Raw genomic sequence first — 19,354 nt, 5'->3', positions numbered from 1 at the left:
CACCGCGTTTCTGCTTATCGCTACGCTGTGTGAGGGTGAGTATCTACTTATATTACTTCGTTTATGTCACTGATTGGTATTCTGTAGTCTACGTTATAGCTAACAGCATACTCTATTAGGTGCTACAAACGCGTGTCACTTTCTTAGAGGACTTCGCCAGACTTTTGTTCTCCCCACATTCGAGTCCATCGTTGCTAGCAGCCAAAACACGACAAGTCCAGCATGGGATGCACGGAAATGCCCCTCTCCAAAGCTGAACCTGTGTCAAGCCGCTCCCGGAACAGCTAGGACACAGATCCCCAATGCTGCCATCGGAGGCGAAACTTGTGAATTGGTGCCTCGTTCATGTCCTTTTCTTGACTCAGAGCACAAGATAGCTGAAGTAGCATATGGGTGACTAGCGGGAACACGATGCTGGTATTTATAAGCCTATTGAGATACATCAGTTTACCTTGAAGTGCATATATACATACCTTAAAGCCAGTACCTCTAGCATCTGGTACTTGTCTCACTGCTGTATCGAAATAGTCATAGCTAGTGTTAAACAAGCCAGGCTTGCAAGTACGACCTAGGATGGCGCTGATTCATTTTTGCGGTAGTGCATTGTCGTGGTGCTGGAAAAAAGCAAGCAGCACAAAGGCTGAAGTGTAAGGTTAGGGTCAAGAGCTTGCCTTTCCCACGTCTTCCACTTCCTTCTCGTGGGCTAATACGCGAAGGGAAATGATGCTATGAGCCAATTTGGTCTCCGACGACGCTTCTGACTGTTTGTACCTAATTGACCTTACGGGGGTGAATACAGAAGATACCACGCATTGTCTTCACAACTGATGCGACGCGACCTTAGCGATGTCAGTCACCATAAGGCTTGTCAGAAGCAGGCGTCTCCAAATGTCTATATTGAAAGGTGACCTGGAACAGACATTGCAATAAACAGGTCATTTCTGAACCTACCATCACATCGAATGGGGATAGACAAAAGACACGAGGTCATAAGGTGCATCTGATGAACGAGTAGTATAGACACCATGCAAGCCTTACAAAATTGAAAACATGCAAGTCTTGTAGCATTGATAGGCAAAAGTAACATCCACTGACAATCATTGAATTATAGTTGAATAGATATTCACGAATCTCAGATCTCGACCAAAAGTAGAGACTCATACAAAGTATACTACCCCAGAGAGGGTCGAACTCTCGACCTTCCAATTGATTATTAATAAAGCAAGAAGACTATAACAGTCGGACACTGTAACCAACTCAGCCATGGGACAATAATCCTTGACGTTCATACTAGATCTTGTAGGCAGTCTGTAAAAGTCCGTCACCCCCCAAGACTCCGACATTGAAGATCGCCGAAAATGCATCCACGGAAGTAAATGTCAAGGCACCAGCATGGCATTCGAACAATGACAGGGTACAGCATTGCCGGATTAAGTCTCTGCCAAGTATCCAAACATTTGAAGACCGAAGGGTGACGATGTCCACTGACTGTTAATGGTTTCTACACAAAATCTGCTCCCACGGAATCAAACTGAAACAATAACGGAGGCAAAGCGCAGATCAAATGGCCGCCGCCGAAGCGCGACGACCACTCGCCAAGTCGCGACGCGACCACGTACACCAGCTCAGGATAATAGAGCTGTCCTGGAGGTGAAATAAGATAACAACGCCGTCGCACAATAATCAATACGGCGACAATTAATACGCTAGGCGAAAACATGATAACCCGTATGTCAAAATGCGGCCGTCGGGAAAAAGCTGTCAGGAAAGGAAGAAGAAAGTTGCAATAAACAATGAGCAGGCGGGGAGAAAGCGGCGGAGCCAATGAACTATTGTTCAGCGTTTTTATTGTCCTTCTTTCCAGAAGAACATTGTTGCGACGATCCAAGAATGTGTTGAAGGGAACTATTTGTTTGGCTGGAGCCTTACTATTGTGGGCAGGGTTTTTGTTTGCCTAAAGTATAAGACCATGGCTGAGCACGACGAGGACGACACAGCGAGCTAGCCTCCTTCCAATACTCTTAACGGTAAGCAAGTACCTTCTTTGGCGTTCCCGACGACGCTGACGATACCGGGCAGACCTAGACATACCCAGCATACCCATATTCAAGTTTTACATACCCCACGACCATCATGTCCCGCCCACGATCCTCGACAGTTTCCTCGTTCACCGCCAGCATCGTCACCTGGGCATCGGCAGTGCACCCAGGTTCACCGGCGCCTCTCTCGCCTCAGAGCGCCAATGCTGGCACATTTCCCGATACCCCTGCAACGGCCAAATCGGTCTACACCCCGACGTCTGCCCACTACGCCAAATTCGATCTGACGAATCTCGGATATACATCCGTGTTCGTGCACCTGCCCAAAACGCCGTCTACGCCACCCCACCTTAACAATAAGCCTCCGCTTTCTAATCACGCCCGTAACAATAAGCAACACAATAAGCCCGATAATCACAATTACCCCTCTTCCCATAAAGACGATACCGATAATGTCTCTTCTCACCAGGCGAAGAAAAATCCCTTCTCACTCCTCTCTCGTTCTCGTCCACGCTCTAGATCCATGTCTTTCCCGGCAAAGTCGAAAAAACACGCGCAGCAGCTGCCCCCGACGCTCATGAACGAGCTCATGCTCATGCAGTTCACCAGTGGTGGGAAGATGAGCACACACATCACCCGTGTCATGGACGCCCAGACCAAGCAGCAGGGTAACCTTCCTGTTGGTACTCGTGCTGACGTCTACCGTGACGGTACCGGCCGCGTCTGGTGGGACCGTGATGAGCAGATGGAGTACCAATGGCTCCTTCAGAAGGACGACCTTGATTCCTCTGACTCCTCTGACTCCGAAGGAGAGCAGGCACCCTCCCAGTGGGTCAAATTCCGGGGCGAGTCGCTTGATATCGCTCAGGTTCGTCTCAGTTGCTTCACTGCTTTTTCGTATGCGATCCTGATTATTGCATTATAGAAGGTCAAACTCGCACCAATGACTCTCCAGCCTATCCTCACTGCCGATGGCAGGAAGAAACGTCCTACTCCGCTTAACCTCGCCAGGAAGGAGTTCCTCGAGCAGTCTTTCGTGCCGCCGAGCGCGCCTCTCCCTCCCATTCCCGTTTCGGTTCCTCGTCCTATCCCATCTACTCATGCCCACTCACGCACCCCGAAAAAGTCCAAGTTGAGCGTCAAGGGATTCTTCCATAGGTCATAGATATCTTGGTACGTTCTCTCACCGTTCTTTAACCATCCGTAAGTTGCTTACCATCCCCTATCTTTAGCGCTGGCCGTTGTACAACATGTATACTCCGACCGTATGCATGCTCGCTCTTTCATCATACCTTGTATTCCTATTTTGCCACACTGCCTCTCCTTTGCCGCTGCCTTTGTAGTAGTTAACACAACTGTAGCTTTATATCTATCTAATAATTACCGTCTCCTTGGACGCGTAGCTATGTTTATGCATGTACGTACAAAGTAGCTAGGGAGAATACTTGAATGCAATATATGTCGATTAGAATTGTTTGGCCCCAGTAATACTCACGCTATTGGGGTCGAAGGTCTTCGAATTCGTTGACAAGATGGTAGTGACGGCTTCCTCATAAGCCTCTGAAACGATATCCGCGTCTTTCACGTCTCTATTACTTGTTACAAGAGTGTTTGAGACATCTCTTGCTCCCTGAGTCCATTTTCCTATCACGGTCCGTCATTTGGCGTGCTCTGGACCACACTAGTGTCTGTTGCTTCCGTTGCTCACCTTCCAACGAGTCTTTTTGCGTCTTGGGGCTAGTTCGCTGTTAGCCACTTTCTACCTATCTATGTACCCCGCCGACTGTGGACCGACTACCACTCACTGCAGTTCTGACGACCACCATGCCCCGCCCAATTTTTTGGTGCCTCAAGAAGATCCATTCAACTTGGAAATTCCTAGGCAAATCGCGACAGAAGTCTGCCTCTACCCTTCGAAATATCTCCGGTGCATCGGCTGGTGCGGTCCTGAGCCGCTGTTAGGAACCTGGTGGATGAGAATGGCGATGCGGTAGAACTGAATGGCGAATTGGCTGATCGGGTAGTCTACCAAGACGATATACTTGGTAGAAACACCCTTGCTCACCTGGGAAGAAAGTCCGACCTGAATCAAGTACCCAACAACAACGATGCCATCGATTTCACAAGCCGGCCGATCTCTTCCTGCACTACACTTACGGGGCTGTTGCTGTGAAGCACTGGGGCAAAAATCTGAACGTTGTGACGCAACGTCCCGGCATTCCTAAACCGCCAAAACCTGCATCGGTGCCAATGGGGCCAACAAAGGAGAAACACGATCATGGCAACAGCATCAGGAAGCATGAGGAGCGGAGGAGAGAAGATGAGGATGGCGAGAGGGAAGGAGGAACAGCTGAGGGACTAGGGGCAAGACAATTGGCATCAGAACGGAATGAGGGGAATACCGGTGCAGAGTCGGCCATTGAATCAGAGCCTTCGGATATCTGGGATGAAGATGATGTTATGTTATTCTTCTGGGGTAACACGAAGGTTTCCCAGGAAAGGCATGCTCAGGAGGAGGAGGAGCGCAGAGAGTACCTTGAGAAATGGAGGTCTGGAGTACCTAGAGATCAACTCAATATATAAAATTGTGTATAAGTGCATCTACATATTGTCATATTTTGAGGATGGATGTTGTTGAAAGTACAGAGGAGAGTACAGTATAGAGGATTAGATTAGCCTCGAGAGAGAGACATTGTACTTATATACATTTCATGCTACTTCGAGAGCTTTCTACATATTACTATATAAGTCCTGGTCATGGTCAAATTCAGCTGCTGCTGATTGTTGTAGTGTCTTCAAGTACATTCTCGTACTCGCTTGGGATTGCTATCCCAACAAATGTGACTATGGACATTGTGCTTGACACTTGTGTTGAACAATAAATTACCAAGGAAGGGGGAGGTCGAAGGTAAAAAGACAGTAATTTAGCCCTCTTCAAATGGGGGCAAAAATGGTTGTACCCACTAAACAACTGCCCCAGAGAGGCTCGAACTCTCGACCTTCCGATTATTTACCCGGCCAAACGAATAACAGTCGGACGCTGTAACCAACTCAGCCATGGGGCAGATAAATTTTCATATGTCACTCGAGTTTATTTACCTTGTATAAATGAACGACGCTAAGATGATAAAGCACAAGTTCTGTTTAGTGGTTCTTCACGCAACCTCCACACCTCAGCAGTCTCTTTCTCCAATCTGGTACAACTGTATCATCCTTTTCTTCTTCAGCGCCAATGTTATCACAATATGTGCAAGATCAGTGCGCCAGAAGTATGTTTAGTCGAGTTCATCCCAAGATTTTAGTATGAGATGAGATCTTCATATCTGCATTACATATCATTAATTATCAGAACTGACCTGAACTGACCATCACGTCTTCCTACTTTTCAGGTCTACGCCAAAATTCAATGGCACCACCCGGGTCTTCTCGCGATCGAGGAACCTCAACTCGTCTGGTACAAGAACTCGTTCGTACTCTTCGTTCGTCGTAATCTAAATTTGCAAGCAGGGGTTAGAACAACCATTGCCATCTATATAGAAAAAATGAACGTGCACTCAAGACTTTCTCGAATGATTCGCCTTCCATGATTGCTATACCGTCCCAGTCGCACGTCTGGGCCCCCATTTGCTTGAGCAAGGCATTGGTTTCCTCATTCACGTGCATCTGCGTTCCTGTAGTCAGCATGAATCTGTTGAAAGCAAAATAGACGACACACCTGTTCGTACTTGAGGATATTCTTTGACATTTCTGTGGATTTGAATAGCTCGGCATGCTGGGGCCAGCGACGCGTGAATTCTTCTTTTGAGATACCGGACTTCCTCTTCAAAAATCCGGCGACGCGGACGCGATTCTGTGTAAGCATAAGTGTTGTGCTAGACATGGTGTTGCTGCAATGATTCTAAATATTTTGAACCAGTGGCTCCTTATATCCTTCTCACCCTCGGGCCGGTCTGAGTCAGTACCGCCTATTCCATCGGGGTATACTTACGAATTGCGTACCTCAGCAGCTCATTTCCCGCAGCAGCCGGGTCTGGCTTACTGTATATACTCCCGAGAAAAAGACATGGTAGCAAACTGGACGAGTAGACGCGCGTTTGAACTCCATACAGATCTATCGTAATGTCTATCCAATGTCCCATTCCATTTCGTGCACGGTCATTACACCGTAATAAGTACAGTACCTTATTCTTCCGAATATCACATTCAAACCCAGCATGTCCAGCGGAACGACCGCCTTGGTTCCGACGAGATGAAATCGAACTAGATATACAACAAGGATAGTAGCAAAGACATCACATATCTCATGGCCTCCAGGACACAGAGGTTCTCATTTCGGGAGTAAGGGGTGGGGAATATGATGGCTGATATGGCACTGCTTGTGGAAGTTGGACGGGTCCAGGAGGATATAATGGTATAGTAGGCACGAGTTCGAATACATGCTGTGCAACAGCTCGGGACATCACCCTCGCGCCTTGCTGTTCTGTCGAGTTCATCACGGCATGAATTTGCGCTTCTTGCACCATATCATCGTCAGCAGAACCATTAGCCGGAGGCGTCGTTACTGGATTCGTTCGATTGGCTCCACGACCATCCCATATGCAACGAACATCGATGCCCGGTATGATCTGCACTAGTCTGCCAGTCTCGAGGCGGCGGACCTCAATAAAGCGGCTATCGAACAAGAGGATGTATGGCAGATGCAGAGCAGCACGCTCAGCCGTACCCTCCCATTCAATACTACCCGAAGATCGACTCGGGTCTCCGTGCTTGTCGACATAGAGTCCAAACTCTGCATCGTGAAGTGCTTAGTCCTGTTATGCTCATAAGGATAGCTGCGCATGACCTACCATCATAGCACAGAAGGAATTCGTCATCAGCTGATCTAAACATTCCGATAGGACGACACGATTCGCCGCGCTTGGTGATTGCAACTAACTTTGGGTCATCGGTATGGGGAATCGTTGCACTCTTGAAGCTGTACCAACTGTGAGGACATGACAAAGACAGTAACGGACACGGGCGTACTCATGAAGATCCATGATTTCAAAGCCTTTTGTGCAAAGGATTGCGATCCTGGCTTTCAAGAAAATGAGGTCAAACGATTCTGATGGCAGGAAGAAATCCTAAGAAGCGGCGTGATAAGTCCTGTCAGTGAAAAAAAGCATGACACAAACTCTGTATATCCTGAACCATTCCGATCTTGCAGAGCGGAACCCCAGACGGGACCCAAGGCCACCTGGAGTCCTCACCCGCTCATTGATCTTGTCCCCCACCGGCTCCAATACTCGGAAGATGCTGTTCAGCTAATCGGATTTTGTCAATGAGCGTAAGACAAGGGGAAAAAGTAATGTTCGCACCGCTTTCTTCTTCATGTAGATGACTAATGTTCGACCATGAAGATTCCCAACGCTGAAGAAATGAACGTCCTTGTTTCCATTCAGTTTTTGTGGGACTTGCGAAGCATGAGCATTTTGAGGAGATGAAGGTACTAGTGCTTCGATATGGTAGGCGAAAAGAGACTATTTGGATCGTCAGCACCGATTCAAGATCAGCAAGCAGAAACCAATACTTTGTCAGCCAAGACTAAGAAAAGTCCGAACTCCTCCAACATGGCACATTGAGTCACCAGCTTGAGATGTAAGACACGGCGCATTGCTGTTTTGAAGTAGTCGGTCAAGACGAGAACCCTACAAAAGGAGTACTTACATTTTGGATCATGCCTGAACCCAATCCATACGCCTTCTGCACACCCAATAGCGACAAGTCCCCGTCCATCTGCGGTATCTTGAAGGGATGCGTAAGAACAAGTCTCGCCTGAGATAGATCCACTTACTGAACGGAACAGAGCAAGTGACCTTTCCCGTAAACGAGTTCTCTTGGTTCCAAGCAGGCGGTGAAGTGGATCCACCAACCATCGCAGGCACCAAAAACGTATCGGCACTCAATGTTTCAATCTCAAAGACCTTGTTTGACTCCTGCACGACTTTACGGATCCCCAAAGCCTCTTCGAGCTTCTGCTTCCACTCTGCTCTCGCCTGGGCAGACTCCGCATAGAGGATGTATGGGCCACCCATTCTACCGTTATGATGCAGCGTCAACGGATAGACGGAACGAGAGTCGGCGGCGCTCTCCGGAGACGATACCCCAGGAGTACCATTGGGGCCTTCCGTGTGTCGTTCTCCTCCTCTCAAATTACGAAGTAAACCGGTATTACGTTGAGTCGGCGGATCTGTGAAATTGACCAAGGTAAGAAGGTCCAGGGGCGTAGGCTACGAAACAGTTAGGATGAAATCGGATGGCGTGCTCTTCAGACATTTACCCTTCTGTTCACATAGTACATCGTTACACCATCCCGTTCCTTTGGTTTTGTCAAAACGACTAATGGTACAGTCAGCACACTATCAAATTCAAATGACAGATAAACGAACGGTAATTATCGAAAAGGAGAACAAACAACTCGCTCCATCCATTCCACTCTAAGCCGCCATCAGGTTGCCGTAATAGTTTCCCCGAGTGTATCAGCGAACGGTTCTCATCAAGAAGATCCATGTCCTAGATTACCGGTTTCTGATGAATAATTGGAAATCGCATGAATTGAACATTGACATACGATTGATTCTCCGTGCTTAAAGACCAGATTGGAATTGTAGCGCCACAACTCTACCTTTTGCTTCGCGGATACCACGCCAGGTTCGGTATCTTTGCCGATAGATTTGATGACCTCCAGGACCTGGGGTATCTCCTTCCGGTCATCGTGTCCGGGCGGCGTCTCGTCCAGGATACCCTTCAGTAGAAGCTCATACCGAAGCAAACGGGGGATAGGTCGATTAATGAAGTTCTTCATGTCAAGACGATGGGCATCTGGATGACGAACACATTGCTAATATCACAGACATATTAAAAACCAGTCATGTTAGATAAACGATGAAAATTACCTCGACGAAGGCCTTGAATGAGGGATTATTGGCCATTTCATCATCGATCCTGTACGCTGCTATGGGATAATTAGGGATGTACTCCATATACGCATCCCTGAAGTTCAGAGCAGCATCGAACATAGCTGCAGTGACAGTACGAATCACAGGATGCTGTTCGCGCTGGATCTCGTGGAACTTCTCCACCAACTTTCGGTGGTGATATCCCAGCTCAGCAAAGTTATGAAACACGTCCTTGATGAAACTATTCAGTCTGTCGGGAGGAATAATCGGCGGGTCTGCGGTACGCAGTCCTTTGATGTACATCTATGAAAATAGACTCAGGACCTGAAAGAGATGGAGCTATTGAAATTTACAATGTCAATGTTCTCCAGATCCTTGACGTATGCCATCTCGCCCTTGATGAGCTCAAAGATGATCCTAAACCGAATTTAAGAGAGTTATACCCGATGAAAAGCCAAGACATACGATTGACGCTTTGCTTCCTCCTTCGGTAGACTTTTCCGTACCTCCGTCGAGACGAGATCGTGCCACTCCCATTTACCAGGAGCACCCTTCCCCATAGCGGACTGGAAGGTCCTCAACTGAGCCATAGTTTGCAAGCTCTTGATGGCTTCAATAGCTTCCATAAGGTAGTCCGCGTCAGGATTTCCTACGGCTGTTTCATGATAAATGGCCTCCAAAAACACTGGATATTTTTGCAGGTGCTCCGATGGCCGGTTGAGGAAGTGCTTCAGGTCAAGGCGCAAGTTGTCTGCGCCCTGTCTTGTTGTTTGTCTCGAACATTGCTACAACATACAATGAGCTAATATAAATGATGGCCACATTTCGCGCGTACCTCGAGGAACCGTCTGAATTCTGGGTTATTTTCGACCTCGTCCTTTAGCCTCTTTTCTGCTAACGGGTAATGACCGATGTAGATAGGATAAGCCAGTCTGAACTCGGTTGCGGCAGTGAGGAATACGTCTCCAATCCGCTGGATCACGTATTGTTGCTCACGTTGTCGAACATACATCACCTCCAGCAGCCGCCGATTGCACTCCCGCAAATCCAAGATGTTGCCAAAGACATCATCAATGAACTCTTCCAATTTTTCCGGAGGTGATATGATTGGTGGGTTTGCAAGTCGAAGCGGTTTGATGAAATCGGTTTCAATAATGTCCAGATCCTGGATGTATTGATCCTCCTTGTTGATGATTTTGTGGATGATGCTGGCATATCAAGTCAGCCACTGTAATCCTTCCTTTTGAGAGATAAACATACGTCTGACGGTTGATCTCGCTCTCAGGCAGTGCATCAATGACGTCCTTAGGTACCGTACTAGGCCAATCTGGTTTTGGCACCGATACTGGTAGCTCCACTGGACCACTCGATGAGCCTAGTATAGAGTTTCCCTGCTACTAATGTGAGCAAATGTATGACAAAAACCTAGATCGAGATCTCACCCTTCGTGGGCACGAATAGGAATAACAAGGAGACTCGTCAACACATGTCGAGACATAACATTTTGTCAGCATTGTCACCACGCCTGTCGGCAGTTCCTCCCGCATCGGAGCAAAGTCCGAAGTACCCTCCTGGTCATCGAGGAACATATACACGTCCTCGACGCCATCCTGCAGCACGCGTCCGCCCCATTCGACTTCATAGAAGAAGAGTTGGCTTTGTAGACTCCTTGCCACCTGCAGAGCGGCCCGCCGATCGTTCGTTGACATGCTGAGATTGATAGCGAGTTCGCGCTGTATCAGCGATTGTATTGTTGACTGCGCAGCGTTTCAAGCTAAAATTACCAGAGTATTGAAAGCCAACTCACCACAATATCCTTACCCGTGAATGCCCGTGGGTACGGTATACTCCCCTTCACATGAGTCCCTCTCGGTACTTTGTCTTTCAACTGGACAGCCAGATGTGACAATAGCGAGAAGTTGACAAAACTTTCTTCCCCTTCCTCCTCGTCTTCCCAATATTCAACGTCCTCCGTTCCTTCAGGTTCTTCGGCATGTGAGTAATTCGCGATATCACGTAACATATCACTAGGGCGGCGCACAACAGTGCTAGGACTGGCGTCATAAAACTGATCAGATGGACTTGCAGGTTCCAGGAATGAGGTAGAGGGATAGTAAGTGGTTACGGGAGGTGGTGATAGATGCTCCGGCAGTGATGTTGAGCCTGTTATTTGGTGAAGGCCGCGATTAACCGACGCGTTTCGACGTCCAGACCTAACATCTACATAACTAGACGCTATAGTTGGTGTCATTAACCTGCATCACCATATCTAAGAAAAAACACGCACTTGGAGGGACAACATCCGATGATGGTGTGTAATCCCCCTGCGAGAGGTAATCATTTTGAAACTCCCTGCTCGGACGGCGGGCGACTGCTCGTGGAACTTCCAATGATGATCCAGAAGGCGACATTGTGTGTCCTAAGGCGCCGCTGTGCTGAGGAAGAGGGGGAGAACTGGGCCTCGGGGACGGAGAAGGCGCCCTCATTGGATCACTGCTGCTCGGGTATTGACGGTAAGACGAATCTCCACCCAATGTACCAGAGACGTTCTCTCGGGGCAGCGATGGAGATCCAGAAGAGGGCATACTAAGACCTGTATTGTAGTAATCAAAGGACGGTGAAGGCGTCCGCCTTGTGTCTCCTGTACTCGGCGACGATCGGTAAGAGGGCTCTCGAACTACGCCTGCCCGCCTATTTGAGGACGAAGGTAACGAATTGTACGCAGCATAAGAGTCTCCGGAACCGCGGTTGTTATAATTGGGAGAAGCTCGATACGGAGGGTCCCCTGAGGGACTTCCACTTGAGGATGATGTCCGGATGTCGGACAGGTGTTCAAGAATACGAGGACCGGTAGTGGGTGGGGCTGGGAGGCGCCGACCGCTCATGCTTCCACCCTTGCCGCTGGCAGATGTTCCTCGAAGCATGTCTGTGGATAAATTTCCCGGCGAATATGACTCTGAGCTGCTGAGACTCGGTCGATGCTGCGGTTCGTAGACGTCTGGCTCAGGCATGGAGAAGGAAGGGGATGGCGTATGAGCAGAACCGGGCGTTGGCGGAAGTCGACGAACACTGCCGCTCCCACTGGCAGGTGATGGTGATGGCGTATTTCGCGAAGGCCGTGATGAAGGAACAGGTAGCTCGTGGCGAGTGTTAGGACCTATATCGAGAGGGCGTCAATCTGCAAGTACAACACATAATTCAAATAGGTCCACGCACCATGACTGGTCGGTGAATACTCGTTATCTGCACCGTAGACACTATATATGTTGTCGAGGTCCCTTTCTGATGACACTGCCGACGGTGGTTCTTCCAGCGCAAATCCAGCCCATACTTCGTCGTACAACGTCTGCAAATCCTGATCTACGGGGGTAGGCGAACGTTGGGATGCCATGGGCGCAGACAGCATAATGGCTGCGGCGCGGGGCGCCGGTAATCGGGTGACTGATTTCTTCTTTTCGGCGCTGTTGTTCACGGCGAGGTCCGGTATAGTTGAAGACGTCAACGTCAATCAGTAGAGAAGTAAAGTGTCGCAGTCAGTGATGATGGTTGGTGAGCAAGGAGGTGTCACGGTCGTGTGATGTGGTGATCACCGTTCTTGGCTTTCGTTCACCACCACTGCTCTTGAGTATTCAGATTCCATCGCGGTGTCATCTATTTTACAATGCTCTTATGGCGAAGAAAAATAACAACGTAAAAAATTCAAGCACCAGCCTATACTCTGACCGTATCTCCTGGGCTGGAAAGCAGCTTTCGAGAAATAACCAAGAAAGCCTTAGGCCCTCAGATCTTTTTGACTGATCTGAAGCACGACCACAATCAAGTTTCACATCTTCGAGGAAAGTTGTAACCAAAATCAGTGTGGCTGTATCTTACACTAGAGTAGACATTGATGAGGTCGCGTTCCAATTAGTAAGACGGCTGTGCAGCGCGTTATAAAACATATGCAGACACGTCTAGTCCAAAACGGCAGCTAATAGGAATCTCGAATATATCTGCAAGGGTCCTGAAACGCATAAACTGTGAAGGAAAGGGTATTAAGCGCCTGATTTCGTGGGTCAGGGATGACTGAGCAGACGGATTAGAAGATACTGTGGTCTAGGACAAGGAAGGATTCTGTCCGACGGACCGATTGAGAAATATGGTATTTCCGAAATGCCGAGTCCCAAGACGGATGTAACGTCACGTCACGGTTTGTCTAGAGACAACATTTCAAACATTGAAACACTACCCATTGTTTTCGATCCTTTTGAGGCATAGGATTTCTTTCTTTCTCACTGCCATCATGTCGAGTTCATCATTCTCAGTTGCGGGAATGACACCTCTTTCAACCTCCCATCACAGCTCTGCTTGGAATCCGGGATCCAGTAGCTCCCTCAGCGCGTCACTCAGCGAATCATTATCCCAGCCAAGGAGCAATTACCAGGCTGGATATCTCATGGTAAGGACCGTGTTCTACTAAATGAAAGCCACCCTTTAACATTTGGGTAGCAATTGACACCAGGAAATGTAGATATCTATTGTATGGTGTTGATGCCACGACGCTAATTTTGAGTCAGACATCGCCACAGAGCCAGCGTACCGACGACGCACCAATAGTACCAACAAAGGCAAAAATGAATCATTCATTAATGAGAGGATCAGCGTCGGACTTTGGCATGGATTCCATGTTCGAAACTTCCAGGTGCGTATGCCGAAATTTGCATTCACTATTGGTGTTTGACGTGGTGTAGGCAGCGGCAGTCCCTGGCTGACGATGAGAATGCACCTCCTATGATGTCCGTCAATGATATTCCCAATGAGATCCCAAATGTCAATGCGCGCTACCAACCTAGGGTACGTCCACGTGGCCCTTTGCGCCATGGTGCATTTAAACTTTCTCAAGTCGTCAACAGTGGACCACTCATCGTCACTATCAAGGCGATCTCGCACTTCTACAGCATCCCCCAATTCCCAGCCGTTGTATATAATTGTATTCGGCTACCCCCCGGATAGGTATAGCGTTACCGCAGAGTATTTCAAGTCGCTAGGTGATTCGACAGACGCAGATCCGAATATAGAAATCACGAATTGCTTCAGAATTGGATACCGAGATCCAGGCGATGCTATGCGCGCCGTTCGCAAGAATGGGGAGATTCTCGCGGGATCTTGGATGGTAGGTGCGAAGTGGGCGGTACGTGTGATTCATGTCATCATTTCCTTGGCTTACGACTTGGATGAATAGGATCCAGCGCAGGCTGAAGCTCTACTTGGGCAGCCGTTACGTGCGAGCGTGGATTCCAGTCTTGTGTCGAATGCGATGGCCGTAGATGAGCCTTCCCCTGCGTCGCATTTGGGCACCAGCACGCCGTTAGTAGGAACACCGATTAAGCTTGCACCTTCTACTTCTGTATTCAAGCGAGTCGGTGCTTCTGACAAGCCTCCAACGACACCACAGCCGCACGCCTGGGCAGCAAAAGGAGGAAATCCAGCAGGCTCTATAAACATGCCCTTGGGTGGTGCTTCTCCGAGTAAAGGTGTTCTTGGTCAGGTGTCGGACTTGATATTTGGTTGGTAGACGGTACGGTGACTTTTCAATACGTTGCATTATAGCTAATTGGCGCGAGTCTAGGCCCACATATTACCTCAGAAGCGACAAGATGTCTGTAAATGTTCCGTCCTTGTAGTGTGTGAATGACAAGCTCGTCTTTCGCGTGTTAACCATTCGGCGTGATATTCATATCCGAAGAGAACTACTAGGGAGAATACCTTGAATAGAACCGCAAACCCTTTGTCCTAAATCTTCATATAGCAGGTATGAACCATATTCACTCGAGAACATATGGAGCAGTGAATGCCTTCCCAGGTACGGTGACGGTTCGCCACTTAGGGAACATACTGCTCATGCAGGTCTTCAAGCCCTGGAAGAAGTTTGCAGTGTAGATCATCGGAAGTCTGTCTTACGTCACCGACATGTGTGAACACTCTAGGTCGACCCCGCCCAAATCGCGCGAATCGACTGCTGTTATGGATTCATCGTTCTGAGAATTTTCTTGGTCCGAGTCGGGACGAGGATGCATTCCAAATACTGTCCCATCCGTCAGCCCTGTCCTTTGGTTGCTGTGTGCGTACAAGGACTGCAGAGTTCCAGAGATGCGGATGAATGAACTGATCTCGACCCTGAAATCTCTGTGGGGCACACTCAGTCATGGGAGTGGCTCTTCTGGGAATGAATGCTCGGAGAAATATTTCTTCCAGTGCCTCCAGAACAGGTTCTTATCTTCTCGAATGAATGGATCGCCCTACGCACCCACTACCTCTGGTGGTTCTTAAAAGATATCGAACAGAAGGAGCGAAAAAGCTACCGCAGCAGCTGCCGAGCATCATGTTCCAACTTGGTAGCAAAGCTTAGAGTCCCATACGGAATGGCGTGCTTACAAGGCACCTGCGAGCCGAGAGGTAATGTTGTCGTAGTCATCATAGATTGAGTAACGAGTGCGCTGATGTCCCGAGTGCTTTTTATACAGGCTACAATCTTTGTCTCTCTGCTCTCTCTGTTACTTACATGTGTGCCTGCCAGTGTTGCCTGATACTGATTTTCCCCACGGTAGAACTAAAAAAGAACTTTGATTTTTTCGGGCCGCCGATAGACTTCAGGGCGCCCAAATCGGAGGTTACCCTCGCTTACAGTTGTTTCTCCGTCCCCTTCCTTGTGAATGCGTGCCGCGTGAGCAAAGCACCCAGAGCCTCTCATTATACAGGTGTTTCCGCCGTGAGTAATTTCACAATTCAACGCCGCTTTCCTCGTTCCGGGAAATCAGGATTCTTTTGCTTCAAGAATAAGCAAGTTATGTCCACTAGGTAAGACTCGTCGAGCTTCTTGCACGCGAGCAAATGATCGATAAAAAGGATCATGATTCGCACGTGGGGGAAGATCGGGTCTTGCATGCAGTTTTGAATGAATACCGGAGGCTATATGCTTTCTTATCCCATCTCACCCACCATCAGCTCAACGTACTAGCGGCGCGGCTTTCCCTGCTGTACACCCGTAATCAAGTATTGCATCGTGGTGACCCGGGGCCTGGTACGCCATTCATATCGTTTCTCTTGGTTACTTATTCATTTCCACCGAAAACTCACATCTATCTGGGCCTGTTCTGGATCTGTGTACACACAAGTTGCAAATTTCGGCATTCAAATGTCGCAGTCCGAGGGATCCAGGGTACATAACGATCTCGACGTTGAAAGTGGAATTGAGAGGGTCTCGAGGTTCCACAAGAGCGAAAGAAGGCCTTCGAAACGGCGAGGCTGGATTTTGAATTGATTCCGCGTGCCTCGTGAAAGATTGCGATACAAGCGCCTACCTCGACTATACTCACCAACATTTGATCATTTGACCCGTTGTTAATGGGGGCGAGGATAGGCTCCTTGCCGCGCGACCGAATCGTGGGACAAATGGATGAAATGGGAAATTAGGCAGAACCGTCTTTCTTTAGATTACACATGTCAATTTCGGACGCGTCGCATTTCTATGCCGGTCAGATGGTGTCAAATATAAAACGAAATCCCTCAACATGGCGGCCTTCTTGGATATCCAGAACTATCATAGCCCGTTTCTCCACTATTTATACCTTGTATTCTCTTCCCAGCGATTTTTTCAACAACCTGCAATGAACCAACCACGACTCCGGGTAGCTATTTGGTAAGTCCTGTACTTGACTTCCCTGAAGCGCGCATACTAACCGTCGGGGATTTTTATTGGACAGCGGCGCAGGTATAGGCGGATTGACATGCGCGTTAGCCCTTGCAAAATACTCGGACGTACAAGTCGACGTCTACGAATCTGCATCTCAACTGGCTGAAGTGGGAGCTGGGATTGGAATTTTCCCTCGTAAGTCTGTTTAGCTCACATGTCAATTATCACCGCGCTGAAAAATTGCAGGACCGTGGAAGGTCATTAAGGCACTCGGCATTGACCAGGAACTACTGAAGCGAACGGAATCAGAAGTGAAAGATGGGCCAGGTATCTTGTTCACTCGATTGTCCGAGATGCCTTTTTAATTATCACCGTCCAGTACGAGCTTTCAGATACCGAAAGAGCGACCAACTAAAGGGAGTAGATTTCTATACGCTTGTGACCCATGGTAAGGCATCTTCTTCCAGCTGATTGATTTCGTACTGATATCAATGCTACAGGTACTTTGATCACTATCCACCGAGCCGATTTCCAGCAGGTTCTTGTCAGCCACCTCCCACCGTCCACGAGGATGTTCTTCAAAAAGCGTATACGGACCTATACACAGGATCTTACTGGCCCCGTTGAACTTCTTTTCGAGGACGGAAGCAAAGCGACTTGTGACCTACTCATTGGCGCTGATGGCCTAAAATCTTCCGTGAGAGCAACCTTGCTGAACGAAAGATCCCGCTGGGCCCAAGCGGAAGGTCGGCCGAGTGAAGCTGCCCGAGCACTGGACGCCATTCATCCATCCTGGAGTGGGCAGGTCGCGTACCGTGCTCTCATTCCTTCTGCAAAGCTTCGAGCCTGTAATCCAAGCCACAGTGTCCTAACAACGCCCATGCAAGTACGTATTCAGAATGCCGTTCCAACTTGTGCGAGACACATGCTGATGTTATTTCCTTTTTGACTGCAGTATCTAGGCAAGAACGGCGTACGTTTCAAAGTTTTCCTACTAGCACGGGACCCTCTCACTCATTTTTACCAGTTCGTCATCGCATACCCAATTTCTCAGGGTAGAGCAATCAATTTCGTAGCCTTCGTAATGAGGCATGACTTGGAAGGCACCAAGTTCAACGGACCATGGATGAGCGCCACTGATGTGTCGGCATTCGCGTCAAACTTCCAGACCTGGGAACCTGAGGTTCTCATGTTGATTTCTGTGGGTTCTGTCTGCCATAATTCATAGGGCTCCTTACTCATTTAACTCAGTGTGTTGACAGACCCCTTCAGTGGGCCGTACATACAGTCAAACCGATGAAGTCTTTCGTCTCAGGCAGAGTCGCCCTCTTGGGTGATGCGGTATGTAGGATTCGAAAGTGGTAATTGGATAGAAACTCACGTGCATTTTTAGGCACATGCAATGTGTCCCCATCAGGGATCAGGAGCCGGCCAAGCTATTGAAGTATGTTTCGTACTTTCCGCCACAGGTATGGACATTTACTCACGACCCGTAGGATGCCTACATCCTTGCTACTGTCCTGAGACATCGGGGCACGCACAGGGGAAACATCGAGCGGGCCCTGCAAGTTTACGATAACGTTAGACGCCCCCTTGCTCTCCAGGTGCAAGAACGGTCGCGGTTAAACGGTCGTTACTTCACTTTTGCTGACGACATTGATTGGGAGCGGCTATCAGACAGTCAATTATGGGAGAAGCTTCAACATTTGGGTAATAGGTTTACACGAAACTGGGAGTGGGGTATGTCGATTGAGTATACGCTGACTGTGGCTCCGATGCTAACGATTATACTTCGTAGCCTGGACAACTTCAATCGATGGGTCAGTACAGGAGGCGCTTAGCCTGCTTGAATCGCGGTAGTTTCAGGCGGAAACCGTTTTTGAGTCTTATGGCACGGATATACCTCATGGCCTTCAGTGCTTTCACTGTTCTTGCCGGAATAATTGATACTGAGTGTATGTACTGCAATGCATCTTCCATAGAGTAGTACTTGTCGTACTCTTCCTCCTTGTAAAACCGTTGCTTTTAGTTCTTGTCTGTAATATAGTGAATGCGCATCTGATTTCAATGTGTCCGTTGATCGGAAAGATGAAAGCCTGATGTATTTTTTGTAATTACCCTAATATTCAGAAAGTGTTTGAAGTAGGCCACAAAATCCTGACAGGGCTTACTCATAATTCATGACCTCCGATTACCCAGAGGCCAGTGCCCGCCAGGCCTTAGGTTAACGTCGCCTCAGGGTCGTCACGATGAAAGAGAGATAAGTCCATCGGACATGGATCGATATCGAGATTGCACGGTCGCGATTTCCATAAAGAAACAACGGCTGCGAAAGCCCACCGATGCACATGGCACATCTGGACACGGCTTTCCGTCTCTGCACGCCCCATTAGACCACCCCTCGCAGCATTGCGATTGATTGTTCCCAGAGAAACTGTTCCTCTAGCAGTGAAAGGAGCCCGAGGGCCTCAGATTCTAGCTCGGGCAGGTTGCTGAACAGGAGGACATCGTCCCGCGAAACGGAGCGGCACCCCAGTGTCCGATCCTATCATCATCAGGACACCATTCAGAAATTTAAGTTTATATGAATTTCGTGCGGAATAGATGTCGATCGTGATTTATGCATTGCTTGTGGTACCCGGTGTATGTGGTCATGCTGTTGCAAGGACAGTCCAGGAACGAGTCGAGGTGCCGAGGACTGACTA

General features: G+C 48.5%; 8 protein-coding genes and 2 non-coding genes across 10 annotated transcripts; 5 read left to right on the top strand and 5 right to left on the bottom strand.

Annotated features, from left to right (window-relative positions):
- Positions 1 to 1,171: 1,171 nt before the first annotated feature.
- Positions 1,172 to 1,271, bottom strand: BT62DRAFT_t113. Its single transcript has one exon. It is a non-coding gene; the product is annotated as a tRNA-Asn (tRNA).
- A 19-nt stretch (positions 1,272 to 1,290) lies between these two features.
- BT62DRAFT_1077367 (uncharacterized protein) lies at positions 1,291 to 1,882 on the bottom strand (the record flags this gene model as incomplete). The annotated part of the gene is made up of 2 exons (XM_043179295.1): positions 1,506 to 1,882; positions 1,291 to 1,438 (listed from the first exon to the last, which is right to left on the bottom strand). The coding sequence occupies exons 1-2, from the start codon at positions 1,718 to 1,720 to the stop codon at positions 1,291 to 1,293; spliced, it is 363 nt and encodes a 120-aa protein (XP_043038676.1). The 5' UTR covers positions 1,721 to 1,882.
- A 19-nt stretch (positions 1,883 to 1,901) lies between these two features.
- On the top strand, positions 1,902 to 3,144 carry BT62DRAFT_214704 (uncharacterized protein). Its single transcript, XM_043180084.1, has 4 exons — positions 1,902 to 2,027; positions 2,080 to 2,907; positions 2,965 to 2,967; positions 3,018 to 3,144. The coding sequence occupies exons 2-4, from the start codon at positions 2,134 to 2,136 to the stop codon at positions 3,039 to 3,041; spliced, it is 801 nt and encodes a 266-aa protein (XP_043038675.1). The 5' UTR covers positions 1,902 to 2,027; positions 2,080 to 2,133; the 3' UTR covers positions 3,042 to 3,144.
- Positions 3,145 to 4,161: 1,017 nt separating this feature from the next.
- On the top strand, positions 4,162 to 4,706 carry BT62DRAFT_214700 (uncharacterized protein). Its single transcript, XM_043180083.1, has one exon. It carries the CDS (start codon positions 4,290 to 4,292, stop codon positions 4,620 to 4,622), a length of 333 nt encoding a protein of 110 aa, XP_043038674.1. The 5' UTR covers positions 4,162 to 4,289; the 3' UTR covers positions 4,623 to 4,706.
- A 304-nt stretch (positions 4,707 to 5,010) lies between these two features.
- BT62DRAFT_t112 lies at positions 5,011 to 5,104 on the bottom strand. The gene has a single exon. It is a non-coding gene; the product is annotated as a tRNA-Asn (tRNA).
- A 154-nt stretch (positions 5,105 to 5,258) lies between these two features.
- On the bottom strand, positions 5,259 to 5,901 carry BT62DRAFT_970455 (uncharacterized protein; the record flags this gene model as incomplete). Its single annotated transcript, XM_043188981.1, has 3 exons — positions 5,259 to 5,530; positions 5,601 to 5,702; positions 5,755 to 5,901. The coding sequence occupies 3 exons, from the start codon at positions 5,899 to 5,901 to the stop codon at positions 5,408 to 5,410; spliced, it is 372 nt and encodes a 123-aa protein (XP_043038673.1). The 3' UTR covers positions 5,259 to 5,407.
- Positions 5,902 to 6,340: 439 nt separating this feature from the next.
- BT62DRAFT_898856 (Rho family guanine nucleotide exchange factor) lies at positions 6,341 to 11,228 on the bottom strand (the record flags this gene model as incomplete). Its single annotated transcript, XM_043183348.1, has 18 exons — positions 6,341 to 6,828; positions 6,887 to 7,014; positions 7,065 to 7,162; positions 7,214 to 7,342; positions 7,397 to 7,558; positions 7,609 to 7,694; positions 7,746 to 7,823; positions 7,873 to 8,308; positions 8,359 to 8,417; positions 8,468 to 8,591; positions 8,650 to 8,919; positions 8,975 to 9,280; positions 9,331 to 9,394; positions 9,443 to 9,762; positions 9,813 to 10,185; positions 10,238 to 10,342; positions 10,397 to 10,734; positions 10,785 to 11,228. 18 exons carry the CDS (start codon positions 11,226 to 11,228, stop codon positions 6,341 to 6,343), a joined length of 4,008 nt encoding a protein of 1,335 aa, XP_043038672.1.
- A 1,951-nt stretch (positions 11,229 to 13,179) lies between these two features.
- On the top strand, positions 13,180 to 14,674 carry BT62DRAFT_933594 (uncharacterized protein). Its single transcript, XM_043186585.1, has 7 exons — positions 13,180 to 13,415; positions 13,466 to 13,483; positions 13,534 to 13,658; positions 13,708 to 13,810; positions 13,860 to 14,147; positions 14,199 to 14,534; positions 14,586 to 14,674. Exons 1-6 carry the CDS (start codon positions 13,260 to 13,262, stop codon positions 14,529 to 14,531), a joined length of 1,023 nt encoding a protein of 340 aa, XP_043038671.1. The 5' UTR covers positions 13,180 to 13,259; the 3' UTR covers positions 14,532 to 14,534; positions 14,586 to 14,674.
- A 241-nt stretch (positions 14,675 to 14,915) lies between these two features.
- Positions 14,916 to 16,402, top strand: BT62DRAFT_214463 (uncharacterized protein). Its single transcript, XM_043180082.1, has 4 exons — positions 14,916 to 15,412; positions 15,481 to 15,725; positions 15,962 to 16,037; positions 16,132 to 16,402. The coding sequence occupies exons 1-4, from the start codon at positions 15,187 to 15,189 to the stop codon at positions 16,275 to 16,277; spliced, it is 693 nt and encodes a 230-aa protein (XP_043038670.1). The 5' UTR covers positions 14,916 to 15,186; the 3' UTR covers positions 16,278 to 16,402.
- Positions 16,403 to 16,623: 221 nt separating this feature from the next.
- Positions 16,624 to 18,509, top strand: BT62DRAFT_981443 (FAD/NAD(P)-binding domain-containing protein; the record flags this gene model as incomplete). The annotated part of the gene is made up of 11 exons (XM_043189596.1): positions 16,624 to 16,655; positions 16,720 to 16,844; positions 16,896 to 16,976; positions 17,029 to 17,097; positions 17,150 to 17,535; positions 17,605 to 17,622; positions 17,677 to 17,850; positions 17,901 to 17,990; positions 18,043 to 18,093; positions 18,146 to 18,389; positions 18,448 to 18,509. The coding sequence occupies 11 exons, from the start codon at positions 16,624 to 16,626 to the stop codon at positions 18,507 to 18,509; spliced, it is 1,332 nt and encodes a 443-aa protein (XP_043038669.1).
- Between the last annotated feature and the right edge of the window lie 845 nt (positions 18,510 to 19,354).

The sequence above is a fragment of the Guyanagaster necrorhizus genome, assembly GCF_019112545.1.
Source record: "Guyanagaster necrorhizus MCA 3950 unplaced genomic scaffold BT62scaffold_16, whole genome shotgun sequence".
NCBI classification, from domain to species: domain Eukaryota; kingdom Fungi; phylum Basidiomycota; class Agaricomycetes; order Agaricales; family Physalacriaceae; genus Guyanagaster; species Guyanagaster necrorhizus.
Note: the sequence above shows the minus strand (reverse complement) of the source record. Positions and strands in the feature narration are given on the sequence as shown.